Source organism: Brienomyrus brachyistius, chromosome 9 (genome assembly GCF_023856365.1).
Source record: "Brienomyrus brachyistius isolate T26 chromosome 9, BBRACH_0.4, whole genome shotgun sequence".
NCBI classification, from domain to species: Eukaryota; Metazoa; Chordata; class Actinopteri; order Osteoglossiformes; family Mormyridae; genus Brienomyrus; species Brienomyrus brachyistius.
In genome coordinates this window covers 15,681,732-15,698,990 of record NC_064541.1, presented here as the reverse complement: position 1 = coordinate 15,698,990, position 17,259 = coordinate 15,681,732, and the positions used below count along the sequence as shown (strand labels likewise).

The following is a 17,259-nucleotide window of genomic DNA, read 5'->3' as shown; positions in this document are numbered from 1 at the left end:
TACACACTGGTCTATTTTATACTTCTGCACCTGTCTATCTCCACTCATCCACCTTCCTTCTTCCACATGCACCCACTCACTCCTTCTTTCACACTCTGCCATCCAAAACCCTAAATCCTTCCATTCTAATGACCCCTTTTTCCCATATGATACATGGGGGGGCCAAACCTCCAACAGACTTGTCTTCTGCCACATAGAGCTAATCATACACAACAGTCTCTCCCAGTTTTCCCTCTCCCTCAAACTCCTTTATCCACTCAGCCCCTCCTTTTCCAAAAAAGAGCAGGGCAACGCAATCTCTCAGGTTCTTCCCCTCTCAGGTTCTTCAGAGATACAGTCTCTCAGGATCATGTCATCCGCCAGCCTCCAAGCCTCAAGGTTTTCTTCCTCCAGTAAGCACCACAGCCACAAAGCCTCCAAGGTCACTGTGAAACCGTCTTCCCCCACTTCCACCTTCATCCCCAATTTCCCCATTAAGTCACTTCCCAGCAGGTTGATAGGACAATGGGGTGAAATTAGGAACTGGTGTTGGCACACAGTGGCCCCTTGGCTTCGCTCCACTAACAAAGGCTCTGTTTCCTCTAGGAATCCAGGGATTCCCCAGGCACCGATGGGGAATCGGTGCAATGGGTCATCTGCTAGGGGCCGGGTTAAGGTGATGAACTGACCCTCTTCACCGCCTGTCCCCGCAGGCTACTATTGGACACAAGCAGTGGGCCACCTGGGGCTTTTTTCGCCCTGGTTGGGACACTGGCTGGCGATATGCAGGGGCGCCCCTAAGGGGGGGAAAGTTGGGACAATTCTAAGGGCCCACACCCTTTAGGGGCCCCCAGAGATCTGAATGGGTGTGGTAGGGGGGCCCAACCTCATATTTTGTCATAGGGCCCAAAATTGCTAGCGGCGCCCCTGGCGATATGTACCTGCTGGTGGAAGGCATAGCACACCACAGGGAATTTTCTCCAGTGTGGGAAGAAAATTGGACATCAGTATGCCTGGGAGGGGGGGCATATTGGGTCTGTTATGGCTTAGGCCTTAGGCAAGACGGGATTGTTTTGAATACTATGTGTCCTTGTCCCATGGTATCCTGCATGTGGTCAGTCTCACAGGCCTTGAAGACCTTGGAGAGACGGGCAGCGGAGAGGGAGGGGGGGAGAAGCCACCTGTAGGAAGGGATTCGAAGCTGCCCCAACTGGTGCAGAGAGATGTCATTGTAAAGTAGTTGCAATAGGTTGGTACACAATATGTTGTGCAGTAGTACAAATGTATAAGTAGTTATCATATTAATCGTGTGTATGTACCTTGCAATCAAGGTGAACGAATAGGGCAGTAGAATTGTTTGTTGTATGTTTGAGCTCGGTTTGCTGGTATTTTGCAACCAATCAGGGTTTATCATTTTTCTTGCACAGATAAATTAGACATAGCTTTCACGTAGTAACAATGTACTGTTTACTCCTATATTACAGTCTTACAGTTGTATGTTTAAAAGATGGTTTCGATTATATATACGTATTTTACGCTTTATGTACCTCATACATTGCTAGTAAAGTGCCATCTAGGGGGTACAATATTTTTTTCTCTCTAGTTCATTCATTCCGATTTCGCTCTTGCTTTCATTGCCCCGCCTTCAGAACAGACATCCAATAAAAAATCCATACCGGCGCCGTCTTCGTTTCCCATTGGTTTTCTGACACCTAGCCGAGAGGCTCAGCGGTTGCCAACGGACACTAATGCAACTGGGGGACCGAAAAGGAATAAACAGGGAAAATAACACATTTCTCCTTTTTTAGGTTTTTCTAAATTTTCAAAACGTCGTACGCTATGAGGTAATTTTGAAGTATCCATTGTACATCATGAAAGCATGCGATTGAAACTACAAACGTAAAGAGAAGATGCCAGGCTTATTTATCCGTCGTAGGCCTTCAGCCTGGGATCTCGAGTGAATTCTGGACTGATTTATATGATGCCGGTCGGCGTGTAAGCGTAAGGCTGCCTTGCTGCTTCCAGCCACGATCGCGGGTTTTGGAAGTCAGGACGGTGGATTTCGTTAATCAGTCGTTTCTTGACAATCACCTGTATTAGATGTAGTGAAAATGTTGACACGAGGTAGCTAATTTCTTAAAAACCGGGCGTTTTATTGAATTACAATGTGTGCGGCCTGTGCTGCTGTGCGCTGTATCTGGCTTAACAAAGCGTCCAGCCCATGCGTGTAGTACTGTTTATAAAATAGACATCTATTGCTCACAATAATTATGAAGCTGTATATTCGTCGTAGTTGTGCTAAACTTTCTGTAGCTATGCAATTTTAGTAATATGCTCAAATGTTGCTCGTTTTCTTCGAAAAGCAATTAGCAATGCTTAATTTATAATTCCTACATTTAACTGAAAATGTTATTACGGTGGTATTTAGTGTGAACATGCGTGGTCTGGGGCTCATGCTATTTTGAGCGGCTGCTATCGGTTGCATGAACCGGCTGCCTGGCGGTGCTCCTGCTTTCCTGTTTGACTTGTGATGGGGTTTCTGTTGGGTCTCCAATCGCACAGTTATCAGTGTTCCTGTGCTGAAATTCAGAATGGAGTATAAAACACGATTATTTTTTTCCTCCTAGAGGCGATCGGGGCCGGGGCCGGGGTGGCCGGTTCGGGTCCCGAGGAGGACTGGCCCAGGGGTAAGTGAGGTTGTAGTGTGAGTGCAAAGAAAGATAATCTGTCAATATACATCTGATGCAACAATAAGGACGGAATACAGCAAGGAGGTGCAAGAATACTATCTTGACAATGATTTACTAGATAAAACAATTAATGTAACACAGTGTAGCATAAACAAAGGGTTATGGCGCTGTGCACATTTTTGTACAGTCTTGATGTATTAGTTTAGAGGTGTCGAAGTATGTCTGTTTCTAAATGACACAGTTTTGTTTGTTTACTCCCTTTGTTGCAGGTATCGCCCGTTTGTGCCACACATCCCGTTTGACTTCTATGTGGTGAGTGCTTGTGAACAGATTTCCAAATGTGTCTGATTTTCATATCCTCCCGCTACATCATTTAGACCCATACTTGCACAACCAATTATGGTGTGTGTGTGTCTTGCATTGCAGTGTACTGATTGTGTTTGAATAATTGGGTAATTAATCTTGTATACAATTTTACAGTGATACATATTTATTGAAATAATTTTTGTTGTGCACATCATCTAAATACTGTGCTGATATGCGCTATCCCACCAAACATCATCATAATGTGTTTTCTGAATTAAACTGTCGGTGCCTTGATTACACAGTTAGTCTGCCTGAGTCTCAGAAATGTTCTTTCCGATTGACGACATAGTGGCTTTAAAGTTTCGGTTTTCCCTGTGAAGTAAAACTACATGATCTGGTAGCTGTACCTCTCTGTCAGCGGGAGAATGGGTGCTTTGCTTTTCTAGTTCAATGCTGGCCGAGAGATATGATGATATTGTCGGTTTGAGGGATCCAGTGAAGAAGGAGGGTAATTACTTTCCATCTGGCATCTATGGTTTCAAGCAGAGGTGGAGATTTCAGGTCCAGAGTACAAATCCAGACCAAGGTTTTGTTTCAACCAACCAGTTGAGTGCTCTGTAAATGTGACTCTATTCTCAACTGGTTGGTTGAAATAAAATCTTGGTCTGGATTTGTAGGCTCTGGGCCTGAAATCTCTACCTCTGGTTTCAAGTGGATTTTGTTATATACACAATCAGTCTGTATCCTGCAGAGAAATAAAATGTGATCAACTCTGTCACAACAAAAACAGTGATGGGAATGAATAAGATTCCGACTGATGACATTTGCAGCTTTAAAGTTTCAGTATTCTCTGTGAAGTAAAAACTGACAGTTTTTTCAAAATAAAGCTGAAAAAGTAACAATATAATAAATAAGGAACAGGGAAAAAAACTGAAATACCAGAGATCTGCAACATAGTTCGAATAAAGTTTATGGTGTATATGTGTGGAGCAAGTATTAAATTATAATTGTCATAGAGGTATTTAGTAATCCGATGGCCTGAGGGTGCAAACTCATTCTGAGCCTCTCAGTTCTCAGCAAGCGACTGCATAAGTGCTTTCCAGACCTTTCAGCCTTGTGAAGAGGTAAAACGCAATTATATTTCCACTCTCGTTCGAACCAAGGGCCGTTCGCGTGTGAATGTGATGGCCGTTACATTATGGAAAGCCAAGACGATCTTCGCCTTTGTTTCAGCATTTGAGTAAATTACCTTTTGAGACACCTTTTGGCTGACGTGTCCATTTCTTCAGTGTGAAATGGCCTTTCCCCGCGTGAAGCCCGCTCCGGATGAAACTGCCTTCAGTGAATGTTTGCTGAAGAGGAACCAGGATCTGAGCCCCACACCCGCAGAGCAGGTAGCACAGTCCCTGACCTTTTTTGCAGGCTTTTTCACTGTCCTCTGTGCAAGTGCCCGAGATACTATTAGTATGCCAACCAGTGGTACAAATCATGATATACAGTTGTGTGCGTTTTGTTAGGTTCTGTATCTAAAAAGGGTTATAATGCAGCTGTCTTCTTCCGTGCCAGTCGTCCATCTTGTCTCTGGTAACCAAGATCAACAACGTCATCGACAACCTCATCGTGGCCCCAGGAAACTTTGAAGTGGTGCGTGTCCCTCCCCCTCCCCCGTCCTCAGGTCGCCGGCAGCGGATAGGCTGGTGTTGTCAAAAGCCGCGTCTCTAATCGTTCTGTGTGTTACTGCTTTTAAGCATCAGCCGACAGCACTGCCCATCTCATCGCTCCTGGTTCTCCTTTTCTCCCCCCAGCAAATAGAAGAGGTGCGTCAGGTCGGCTCTTACAAGAAAGGCACCATGACAACGGGACATAATGTGGCCGACCTGGTCGTCATCCTCAAAATACTGCCAACGCGTAAGTCGATGGTTTATGATCACTGCCGGGCAAAAAAATATGAGGCTAACGGCTTAACACCTTTTCTATATATGCACTTTCTTATTTGAACAAATACAAATTCAGCCGCTTAAGCCAGAAGCAACTGTGTAACACAATATTATATGCGTCAGGTAGAGCTTGGTGGTATGACCAAAAATTTATATCACTGTATTTTTCAAGTTATAACGTTTCACGGAATACGATGGGTTTTTTTTTAAGCAAGACTGGGCATTTGCCACATTTTACAGGACACATTTTTGTTTTGTGTTTTTCCGTTGTTCCCACATTAACTATATTATTTTATTATTAGCCATTGCGCTTATATTTCTTAAGAAAACTCAGCCTTTTGGGCAGGCTGTCTGACAGCCTTTTGCAGTGTGCTGTAGCAATGCTGTTCCATTCCAGTTTGACTGCTTCCCACAGCTGGTCGTTGCTCCTACATTTTCTGCCAATCAAGTTTGGCCTTGATGTGCACCCATATATTCTCTGTGGGGTTAAGATCCGGTGACTGACCAGGCCAGAACATCGCTGTCACTGCATGGCGCTCCAGCCATGGCTTTGTCCTTTTGTTGTGTGTGCTGGTGGGTAATTTTGTTGGAAAAAGGCATCTCGTTTCTCATTTCCACTGCACAAGGTGTTTAAGCTTCGAAGCAACTGTAATATCTTTTGGTACTCCTTTGCATTAATGGACTTTTCACATACCCATACCATTATCCCGGCTCTGCCATGTTTTCAGTGGTCAACATGCATTCTGGTTTGAATTTCTCTCCTGACCTACCGAGACAGCGTTTGGGTCAGAACGCGACTCGTCACTCTAGAGAACACGCCAAAGCCACTGAGGATCATGGTGATCATAAAGTGCCATAAATTTTGAATCTGTCTACAACATTATTTGTGCAAAGCAATGGTTTTCTAGCACATCTTTTTGATGGAAAAAAGTCACCTCAACTTGTCACTTTAGGTTTTCCAGAACCTGCTTTCTGTGCCGCAGATCCCGTCACTTGAAAAGTGTAACCAATTCTCTGAATTGTAGACAGTGGAATCTGGATATCCTCAGACTTCAGTCAGACATGAATGCAACAGCACAGACGCAGCACAGTGTGAAAGGCTGCAAGACGGCCTTTTCTAAAGGAAAATCAAGGGAAAAGCCTTCCCATTCTGTACTGCATGCTGGCTGCAGACAATGCATGAAATATTGCGGAAAAATTATTACTTATTTCACCTGTATTTGCTAAACAAGAAACGTAATCATAAAACATGCGATAAAAAAAACTGAGGTGAACACCATTTTTCGCCTAGCAGGGTATACAATCCCATCTCATGATGTTTCCTGCCATCGCTCTGGGAATGTTTTATGTAAATTAGGGTAATCGTGAGGCGTTTACTGTGTTAACTTTTTTTTTTTCCCCCCATGTCTGTAAGTGGAGGCTGTTGCTGCCCTGGGAAACAAAGTTGTGGAGACCCTTCGCACCCAGGACCCCGCAGAAGGTTTGTAGCATCCTTACTACTCTCCATTGACGGGTAGAAGGTTGATGTCTGTCGTCGCACGGCTCATTAGTTTGTTTTTTGGCACTGCCACCAAGAATCAAGCTGTAGCCGAGCTGTACCACTAACTGGCAGGTTTCCATAGTAAAGTGTGCGAGTCGTACCCAAGTTCTACCTGCACTGATGTGGTTCTGCTTTCTTGCTGGGCCAAAAGCGTGACCAGACTGAACTGGTCGCGTCACCAACATCTGATTGGTTGAAATGCAGGGAAATACTAGTGTTCTGCATCAATATACATGGAATATCTGAAGGTAAAAGCTATATATTATTATTATTATTATTATTATTATTATTATTATTATTACTATTATTATTAGTATCGCACATGGCGATGTTTTCCCAAAAACTTGGAACTTAAATTTCCTACCACCTACTTAAAAAAAGTACTATAGAAAAGCTAACCAGAATGGATTTATGATGCAAATTTATATGCGCAAATATTAATTCCGCTAGCGTTTGATGCTAAGAAAAGATGGCGATTTTCACAGATGTGCTAACAGAAATTAGCACACGGTAAAAAAAAACAAAAAAACGCACTTGGTAAATCAGAGAGTGAACAGTAAATAAGCATCTCTTCGGCGTTACATCGCTGTCACCCTCCAAACCCGGGAACACCTTTACCGGACAGTAGAAACCCGCCGCGAGCTGGAATGCTGCTGTAACTAGGCTCTCTTTGCAGTACGGCTCGGTCCTGTGTTGCAGTGGAAAAGCGGAATTTCCCCCCCCCCCCCCCCCCCCCCCACTTTCACAAGTATTAGGCAGTCAAAGAAATTGTTTTAAGTGACACAAAAACAGAAGAATTTCTCCAAAAATATTACTGATAGTCTAGATGACTAAAAAAACACTACAGTTCCTAAACCTCTCCTCAAGGCCATCCCAGCCTTTAATTAATTTAATCACTTAACTGAATGGTATATGTATTAACCAAGTGCTGTGTGCTAATGTGCCTGTGTAAAAATACTCTGGTGTACTGGATGGTTGCTGCAAGTACTGGGATGACATCAGGAGCGTCTTTGAAGTGCGAAAGCTAAGAAACTTTAACAGACATAGTCTGACACCATCATGAAGGTCATTTGAACGTCATTTTGTTTGTGCACCTGAAAGTATTGCACAGTACTGAAGGGATTTAATATGCCAGAGACAGTGGTGGACAAGTGTGGTAAAGTGAGGTTCTCAACTGTGTACCCAGTGCTCTCCATGCTGACCAATGAGACGGGCTTCGAGATCAGCTCTGCTGACGCCACGGTGAAAATCCTCATTACCACCGTGCCCCCTAACCTGCGCAAGCTGGACCCCGAGCTGCACCGTACGTACGGGGGTGTCTCCCCCAGGGCGTCTGAGCGGCGGGGCCTCGCATTTGGGGTGTGACGGTGCAGTGAACGTGTCCCTTTCCCGACAGTGGACATCAAGGTGCTGCAGAGTGCCCTGGCCGCCATCCGCCACGCTCGCTGGTTCGAGGAGAATGCCTCCCACTCCACGTAAGCCTTCGTCTTTTTGAAGTAGACCTAAGGAATGGTTTCAGTCTGGAAACGAGCAGTGGAAATGCTTCTGCTTGTGCGACTGTGTAATGAAGTATGGTAAGGATGATGGAAGGAAGCAGTGCCGTTTTTAACTAGCTTTTTAGCATAGATTTAACTGTGCTACTCATTCTATTAGGGTAAAGGTCTTAATCCGTCTGCTAAAGGATTTGAGGGTGCGATTCCCTGGCTTCGAGCCCCTGACTCCATGGATCCTGGACCTGCTGGTGAGCCTGTTGTAAAAAAAATATATATACATTTTGCTATTTGCACAAGTACAGCTACATTAAAATGCTTCTTTGCACATATCCCATCATGCTCTCTTTTGAAACACACACACTCATACAGCTGAAAGCAAAGCTTGGGTTCTGAGCACAGGGTCAGATGTTTATTCGGTGCCCCTGGAGCATTGTGGGGGGGGGGGGGTTTAAGGGCCTTGCTCAAGGACCCAATGGAGAAGGAACTGTTCTGCCTAGGCCAGGGCTCGAACCCGCGATCCGAGGCACAAAGACGTAACAGCATGTGTGAGAGTGCCATGTATTGCTCTCTCTAGGCCAATGCAATTGGGCCAGATGGTGCTTAATCACGATTCATTTGGTCTGAAGTACTTAACTGATGAACACCGTTAATTATACCAAGCCTGGAAATCTGCAGCGCCATTGAATCCGTGTAAAGGGCTCCGCGTGTTTGTCTAATGGATCGCTCTGTCTCTCTTCCCCCTCAGGGTCATTCTGCAGTGATGAACAACCCCTCCAGACAGCCCCTGCCCCTGAATGTGGCTTACAGGTGAGCTGCATCTCAGGCCCACCTCCTCAGTAAATGGAAATTGGCCTCCTGGCTTCGTCTCTCCTGACGTGTCTCGTCTGTTGATTTGAACGGCCATTGTACTAAATATACCCAGGTTTCTGCTTTGTATTTCAAATTTAATTGACGCATGATTTCTATGGAACGGAGTGAAGTTTCTTGTGTCACGGTTGCAGGGGAGAGGTGCATGGGGGGGGGCAATGGGGTGTGGGACAGACTGCAGTGCAATAAAAGATGGTGTTAGACAAAAGACAGTTTCTGCGAAAGGTTTCGTGGCTCTTGCTCCCATACTGCTTACACTTATACCAAGACTCATTCACTGAAAACTAGGTTTGTAATTTGCTTAACTTGTATGTTGCTTCAGACGAAAGTCTGCTAAGCAGTAAATGTGATCAGTGTCCTACTGCCATTAATGTTTTCATGCTCCCCGCATGATGTGTGATACGTGGCTGACGGCTTTGGGGCGCTTTGCCCCGTGTGTCGCCGTAGGCGGTGCTTACAGATGCTGGCTGCAGGACTCTTCCTGCCCGGCTCCGTGGGCATCACCGACCCCTGCGAGAGCGGAAACTTCCGGGTGCACACAGTCATGACGCTGGAGCAGCAGGTGAGGTCATCGCGGGAGCCCAAGCGAATTAAAATCACTCCGTTTTTCCCGCAAAGCCGCGTCGATGTGACGCTTAGTGGTGAAACTAGCCTTTTTCAACAAATTTAAGCATTTAAACACAGTCGACCAGGCTCTTCTCAAAGTAAGTTTCACATCATTGTTATGTGTATCTTAAGTATTGTAAAACTTTGTGGGTGGCTTCTAGTGTAGCGCAAGCTAAAACCCTGGGTTCCTTTAAATCAGAGTTGGATGCGATTTTAACAACTCTGAGCTATTAGTTAAGTTCTGCCCAAACGAGCTTGATGGGCCGAATGGCCTCCTCTCGTTTGTAAATTTCTTATGTTCATGCCAACTGACTGGTGGTGGTGCTGTTGCTTTGTATTGTATGTGTATTGCCTCCCATGTGTGTACGTCTTGTGCGTCTTCCTAATAAGACTAGCATCTCTTTCTGGTTGGCCCCGCCTTCGTCCACAACCCCAGCCAAACGAAAGATGGAAAAATGTTTGTCTCTAGTTTGTCTCTTATCAGTCGGTGCCATTGTAGTTCAGATGACAGATGGAAAGATGCTTTGCCTTTATAAAGGTGTTTGTACCCCAGCAGTGTTGTTTTAATTGAGCTGTGTCTATGAGTACTGTGTGATAAAGTACCCTGTACAGACTGCATAATTACCGCAACATTGTGGATAATTAAAACCGCCATGCTGGCTAACCAACTTTGTTTAACTTATTTAAAACGCTGTTACATAAATGAAGTCGAAGTCTAGGGAAATGAAATGAGAGGCATCTCGTGATGTTGCCAGCAGATTGGATTTTGACTTGTAGGGTAACACAACGATGGAAGCTAAATTTTTAAACTACCGTTTAATGGTTATAGTAACTTCATACGCAGCAACACAATGGTGTAAGTGATTTTTGTCTTTTTTTAGCTTGTAGGCCTGATTTTGATTCCAGTTTCAGTGCCTGGAACTGCACCACCTACTGTGGCTCCTTTTAGGGGCACACTTTTCCCTGAGCCCACCTGATGTGTTTGAAGCTGGTGCCAATGGATGCTGGCTGTAGTTGCATGGGAGGGCAGTGCAGGAAAGGGGGCTGGAAGATGTGATATTATTATTAACATCACTTGTTATGCACATGCAGTTCTCACATCACGAGGATTGCGGTGGTCAGCTGGATTGAGATCAGGTTTTTTTCATACCTTGATACTGCGCAGACCTTATATTGCGAGCATGGCAGGGGGGCTGAGTTTCACTGAAACATTTCTATTCTGCCACAGTGAATGAAACTTATGAAGTTCTCAGGAGTCTTGCAATATGGAATTTGCCCAGCGAAAATGAGCACGATTCACTAAAACAGGTGTATTTATTGAGCAAAGAATGTTAAAAATATATATATGTGCAGTGATTGTATTGTAAAACTGGTTTGTATTGCATGTTTCGCCTCTGTCACTAGAGGGTGCCATTCATTTTGCCATTGTTAAGATGCATGTGCACCTGGGCACATAATCAGTTGTCAAGCTATTTTTCCTCCATGGTTTTAGTTCATAGTACTTGTCTGTTCCAAGATGTATGTCTGTCAATGCGTGTTGATGAATGGTTGGGCAGCAAAGCCCAACCTCTTCCTGGCACGGTCCAGATGGCATTCCGTTATCCACGCTTGTAGCATCTCCCCTGCTGTCCTGTAAATGATCCACAGCGGTGAGGTTTGCTGCCCCAGCGCTGCCGTCTGTTAGGGTTAACCTCTGCATCTCTGGCGAGCTGGTGGACAGCATGCCTTCTAAGCCCCGCATCAGCTCCTTCTCTGGGCCCGCAGTCTCTGCCTACAGTCTGTGCCACATGGTGAATTCCTTGCGTTTTTGAGAGCGTGAGAAAATCGTTGCTGTGATTGTCAGGTACTGCTGTTTTTGTTTCTGTGTGTGGGAACACCAGGCCCAGCGTGTGCAAAAACTTGTTTTTTTTGTGTGTGTGTGTGTGTGTGTGTGTGCGTGTGCATTTGTTCTGTGTACCTAGTTGAGCCTGTTTCACCTGAATTGCTCACACTCTGCAGATCTGCGTCACATCATTATCCGGTCTGCCTATGCCATCAAAATCATTCTAGCACCAGTGCTGCCCTGACTCACTGTCCACCTGCAGGACACGGTGTGCTTCACGGCTCAGACTCTGGTCCGGATCCTTTCGCATGGAGGGTACCGGAAGATCCTGGGCCTGGAGGGAGATGCCAGCTGTAAGTAACATACTGAGCTCCGTCTATCTTGAAGCCAGGGCCTCCTTTATGTAATTAGATAGCTACCTGTTTGTAAAATGTTCTCACAGGCTGGTCTCTAGCGTAGGTTTGAAGGTTAATTCAAGTCCTCAGCTGAGCTTGTTTTTCATACTGTGTGGTTTAATGAGTCATTAAGTGAGTAATCTGCTCTTCAGTATCTTTTGAATTTTTATTAGAGTACTTTAATTTCGGTATACTGATCTTTATTTCTTTATTGTTTTGTTCTTGTGTCTTGTTCAGTTGTAATGTGAGCAATTTCCTTCGGGATTAATATAGTTTTCTGATTCTGATAAAATCCCAGAGTTACGACCTCCTGAAGTGTACCCCAAAGAATGACCTGTCCCCCCACCCACCCAGCACTCAGCTCTGTGCAGGCTGAGCATGTGAATGCTGACCAGTGCCAATGCTTCTCCTAGATCTGGCCTCTGAGATGTCCACCTGGGACGGGGTCATCGTGACGCCTTCAGAGAAGGCCTATGACAAGCCACCGGAGAAGAAGGAGGGGGATGACGAGGCACTGGAAGACGGAGGGGAGGGAGAGGAGGAGAGCATGGAGACGCAGGAGTGATGGTGATGGGGGAGGTGGCTTAGAACGGAGAGCCAGCAGCCAGGAGGTGAGTGACACAGCCTGGGCTAATGGCGACGGGATTTAGCCTGCCTTCACTGGCTTTTATTACTGCCTGTAATTTCTCCCATATGCCCCCCATATCACACCTAGCTGATCTCCCTGGGCAGCAGGAAGCTTAAAGAATTGTGCCAACCAAGACTGACACCCAAATTATGTGCTTCCATCAATTATGAAAATCTACGCTGGATCACACCGACACGAATAGAGGTGTCGGTCGTCATACAGCCCAATCGGAGAGCTCGGTTTCACCGGCCAGCTCCGACGCCCTTTTCAGCAGCTAAATCAGCCAAAACTGCACCAACGGGGACCAACCGTGTCCGGCCGTGATGCACACACTGGCACAGCTGCAGTCGGCAAATTTCACAACAGGGCGATTGCTCGGTGTGTTCCAGGGTTAAGGCTGTAGATTTGTAACCTAGTCATTGTTAGCTCAAGTCCCACAAGAGACTGAGTACAGTAGCCAAGGTTGTCGATGAGTAAAAACAGGTGTTTTTTTTTTTTTTTCCTTATACTGAAATGAAAATGTTGAACACTGATAGTCTGGCTTTGAATTCACATCCCAGTCAATGTGAGAAGCTTTTATTTTTTTTAACACCACTTCTGATGTGTTCATTGGTGTATTAACGTCAGTGGTGACTTGCCTGCAGCCCCAGTGGCGTTTTACAGTGTTAGTTTGAATGGGGGGAGAAAAGCTTGTCACTGCCACACATTTCTAAATTGGATGTCATTTGATCAAATCCTGACTGATATTTAAAAATCTCTCATTCTAGGGTGGTGTCGCACCAGCTAATAATCTTTGACCGCCTCCAACCCCCACCACGCTCTTTGAAGAGGAAGGTTTTTTTTTCTGTTTTGCAGTTTTTGTACATTCCCCCCTTTTCTGTGTTGAATAGTTTACATCCATAGATCACGATGGAATAAAAATAAACTTTTGAGTTTTTAATGTTGTGTTTGGACTCTTACTGCATTTTTTTTCCCCTTATGAAAAATGACTTTGATTATGAAGGCTGGCATATTACGGGCACAGCCCTTCCCCTGCCCCTTAAGGAGTGTACGTTTCACTAAATAAGGTCCTGAACTGGTTCTGCCATTTCTTGCGCAAGTCTGAGTCAAATTAAACAATGTATTCAGAACACATTCAGAAACCCCATTGTTAATCTGAGTAGTTATAAACTTTTAGTGTTCATTTCTCAGTTTTGCTAGCTTTCAATTTCTGGGCCACTGTTCCATTTGATTTTTTTTCCTTTTTTGGGTTTGAAAGCAGTTTAAAAATAAACGTTTTACATATTAAATTGTACGTGTAGAATGAACCAAAAAAAAAATGGTTCTTGGTTTTGGAAGAATGCATGACGACCTGAAATGTGAGGAGCGGGGGAGGCACGTCAGTGGAGAATGTGTTCAAGACTGGCTGGCTGCCCAGACCTCCAGCCGTGCAATCCTCCATCCATCCATCCATCCATCCATCCATCACCACTCATCCAGAGATGTTCAGACTTCCCTCTCCCCAGCCACCTCCTCCAACTCCTCCTTAGGGATACTGAGGCTTTATCTCACTGGTGTGTCCGGGGTCTCCCCCCCCCCCGCAGTTGGACATGCCCGATGCACCCCCTTCCAGGGAGGCGTCCAGGAGGCATCCTACCCAGAAGCCTGAGTGACCTCGGCCGGCTCGATGAGGATGTCTAAGGCTGAGCCCTGACACCCTGCAGACCATCCATGTCCAAGTCAGTGTGTGGATGTGGTTGTCTCCGGCTTCTGTTTGGAATTGAGGCGCCAGTCAGCTGGTCAGTAGCTCAGCCTGTGGTGTTGCTGGGGCCATGGAGTCAGAGCTGTGAGTCTGACGGCACTCATAGCGGAGGACTGAGAAATGCTGAAGCTGACTGAGGTATGACGGGCATCACATGGGGATGCAGCATAGTGTAAGGCAGCAGTCACTCGACTGAATGTGCTACATTCTCCTTATGTGCCGATGGGCTTATTCCCTGTGAGTTACGTGATAACCGGTTATCACGTAACAGCTGAATCACCCCTGGAATAGATGAATTAGATGGACCACGCTACTGAAATGTAGCTGCCTAGTACCAGCGGCTACTGACTTGCCAATAAGCGTTATGACTCATGCGCTCCATCTGGGTATTGAATGACCTCACTGTTGCCATCTTTTTTTATGTTAGATGTAAATAAAATGCTATTACTCAGATTCTCCTTTTTGGTTATGTGGCACCGTGCCAGATGGTACCAGCGTGATCAATCTTATTGAACTGTCTTTTATGTTTTCCAATAACTGTAGATGATAATGGCCTGCGTCGTAATGTACAGCTTTAAAATGCATTAAGACCCAAGCACTCTGAAGTTCTCAAGAACTTTACACCTGTTTATTTCTGAGAGATCTAAGAACTGCGGGGAACATAAATAATGATTATAACAGAAGGTTCAAATATATATATATATATATATATATATATATATATATATATATATATATTTTAGTTTGTTTGTATCATTATTTTGAGGAGAGGTTAGAGGTGGTATGTGGCTCGGGTTTCTGTTATCGGAAGGTCACCGGTTCAAATCCCAGATTCGTCAGTGTAATTTCACCTTTGGGCCCTTTAGCGAGGCGGTAAACCCCTCATTGATCCAGGGACCTTGGGTGACCCTGCTTTCACAATTGTGCGTCACTTTGGATAAACGCCTCTACTAAATAAACGTAAGATATAACTATCTCCACAGAACATTAAAAAGAGTCCGAATTTAACTGGCCTGTGGAAAGTTTGCGGTATGTTTCATAAAAAGTAAGCAGTTCTTAAATAGGGCAACTCACGTGTAATTTTGCAAATGGCAACGATTTATGTGTTAATTACCAGTCTTGAGTTCTATATACACTTGCACGTCGTGAGTTTTCTCCTACGTCTGGACTTAACCGCCGTACCTTATTAAATCACTGTCGATTTTCTGAAGTCGGCAACAGCCACCACAGCGAGTCGCTGTCTATCGGATTGATCAGATTAAAATGCTGGACATTTTCAAACGCTTCTACGCTGCAAGGGATTCAAAACAAACACTTTTTTCTTTGTTGTTTTAATAATTAAGCAACTCGATCTCTTACAGCTCAGCAGCAGCTTCCACCGTATAGTATTAATAGTATAATCATCAATTATTAATTCTCTCTAATTACCAAGAAGCCTCCTCAGTCCCCCTTGACTTTGAATCTGAATCCAGGGAACCTCCTAATATTTGCCTTAGTAAATGAGGTAATTATTAAATGTAGGACATTACGTTTGCTAAATATAGAACAAGGATTCATTGTGACCGCGAAAATTAATTCTAATGGACGCCGTAATAGAATGTTTATCTAGATCCATCAGTAGCCTGCCATACTGAAATGTCGCGGTTTGCCATCGCATCAACACAGTACAATCAAGGCAGAAACAGCAGCACAGCCCAGAGCAAAACTGTTGCACTAGATCGCTTGTTTTGCCTTAATCGCTTGCAAAAAAAATGTATCTACGTGTTTATGGCCACAAATGTAGAATTATATGCAATTACACTTACCTCACTGTAACCTTTGCGCTAAACTGTAACCTTTGTACAACTGTAACATTGTACAACCTGAGCCATTTTATGAACTGTTTGCATATGTATATGTGCATTGTATTTATGTCTTGATGATGTATATTTTTTACTGTTTGTACTAAATATATGGAGTTTCACATTGAATCTCATTGTACTGTGTAAAATGACAATAAAGGAATTCAATTCAATTCAAAAGATTATATGTGAGCAGTATATTATCCTGCAAGTAGTAAAGAATTTGGTAGCTGGTATTTATTTGTAAACGCGTTTTTAATGTTGATGTGGGAGCTGGATATTTCTGGGCGCAGCAGACGCCCGGATCTCGGAGCGGCTGCACTTTCTTTTCCGGGAGAGTTACTGGAAGCGCCTGTTAGCGAGGAATTAAAGGCTAATTCAGACGGCCGATCGATGGAGCTGGTCTGGTGACGGCGAAGGACGGCTGCATGCAGGCACAACTGGGGCGCCGGGACAAAATACGAAATATTTTTTTTTTATTTATGTGTTTAAAAACATTTTTTTTAAAACACTGCAGAGTCGTCATTTGGTGCTTGATATCTGTGGCCGAGAATGTATGCAAGACACAATGAAATTATTTATAGTAGTCAAATCAGGTATTCCATTCCATTATGCGACAAAATTGACCAAAATATACATATCCCCTTCAATGAATGAATTACATGGACAGACTTGTGCTTGTTTTTCATGACGTCAGATTAATACAAAGAGGAAACAACAAGGGGATTTTGGTTGATTAGTTTTGGAATGAACAATTTCCAGTGCCGAGACATATATTGTATAAAAGCTAGAAGACATAGATGTCCAATCCAACTCTGCAAAACACAGATGACGCTCCCATATGACACAGGTATGGACTGCGGTTCAGGTTTGCACTTTATCTGCGGAACATGCAGCCGTCGCCTTGTGACTTGAATAAACTGGCGCAAATCATAATAATAATGCTTGATTCATTTCCAATAGGCTTGGTGACAATCTCAGAGGAGACAAGCAGAGAATATTTCTCGAGGGAGAAGAACAAATGCCAAATATTAAAGATGTGCTTGCTTATGTAAGGCTGCAAGAGATTTTTTTCCTCTCCGTTGCAAGCCAAACTTACACGCTCACGACACTTTTTGTAATATGTAAATGTTTATATACGAAATCTGCACCGCAGCTCGTGGGGGACGGTGTGTAGGAGAGAGTACAGGACTTAGCCATACCGCATTGAACATTTTTACTTAAACTTCACCCTAGAGACGTACAACACGTACCAAACTTTAAGCTGCTAACATACCGTGCAAAGTGCAGCAGAAACTGACATATGAGCTCCGTGTCAGCAAACGTGGGTGGCTGGCAGCTTTGCTCTGTAGAAGCCCTGGTATTTGCATTGGAGCTCCTATTTTTAAGCCGCAGCTCCGAATCTGGAGGCTGC

General features: G+C 44.4%; 1 protein-coding gene across 1 annotated transcript; it reads left to right on the top strand.

Annotated features, from left to right (window-relative positions):
* Positions 1-1,681: 1,681 nt before the first annotated feature.
* Positions 1,682-13,208, top strand: ilf2 (interleukin enhancer binding factor 2). The gene is made up of 15 exons (XM_049026320.1): positions 1,682-1,823; positions 2,607-2,666; positions 2,939-2,981; positions 4,265-4,369; positions 4,542-4,619; positions 4,781-4,883; positions 6,327-6,392; positions 7,639-7,755; positions 7,849-7,927; positions 8,106-8,193; positions 8,691-8,752; positions 9,260-9,374; positions 11,503-11,593; positions 12,049-12,246; positions 13,031-13,208. The coding sequence occupies exons 1-14, from the start codon at positions 1,819-1,821 to the stop codon at positions 12,198-12,200; spliced, it is 1,164 nt and encodes a 387-aa protein (XP_048882277.1). The 5' UTR covers positions 1,682-1,818; the 3' UTR covers positions 12,201-12,246; positions 13,031-13,208.
* Positions 13,209-17,259: the final 4,051 nt, after the last annotated feature.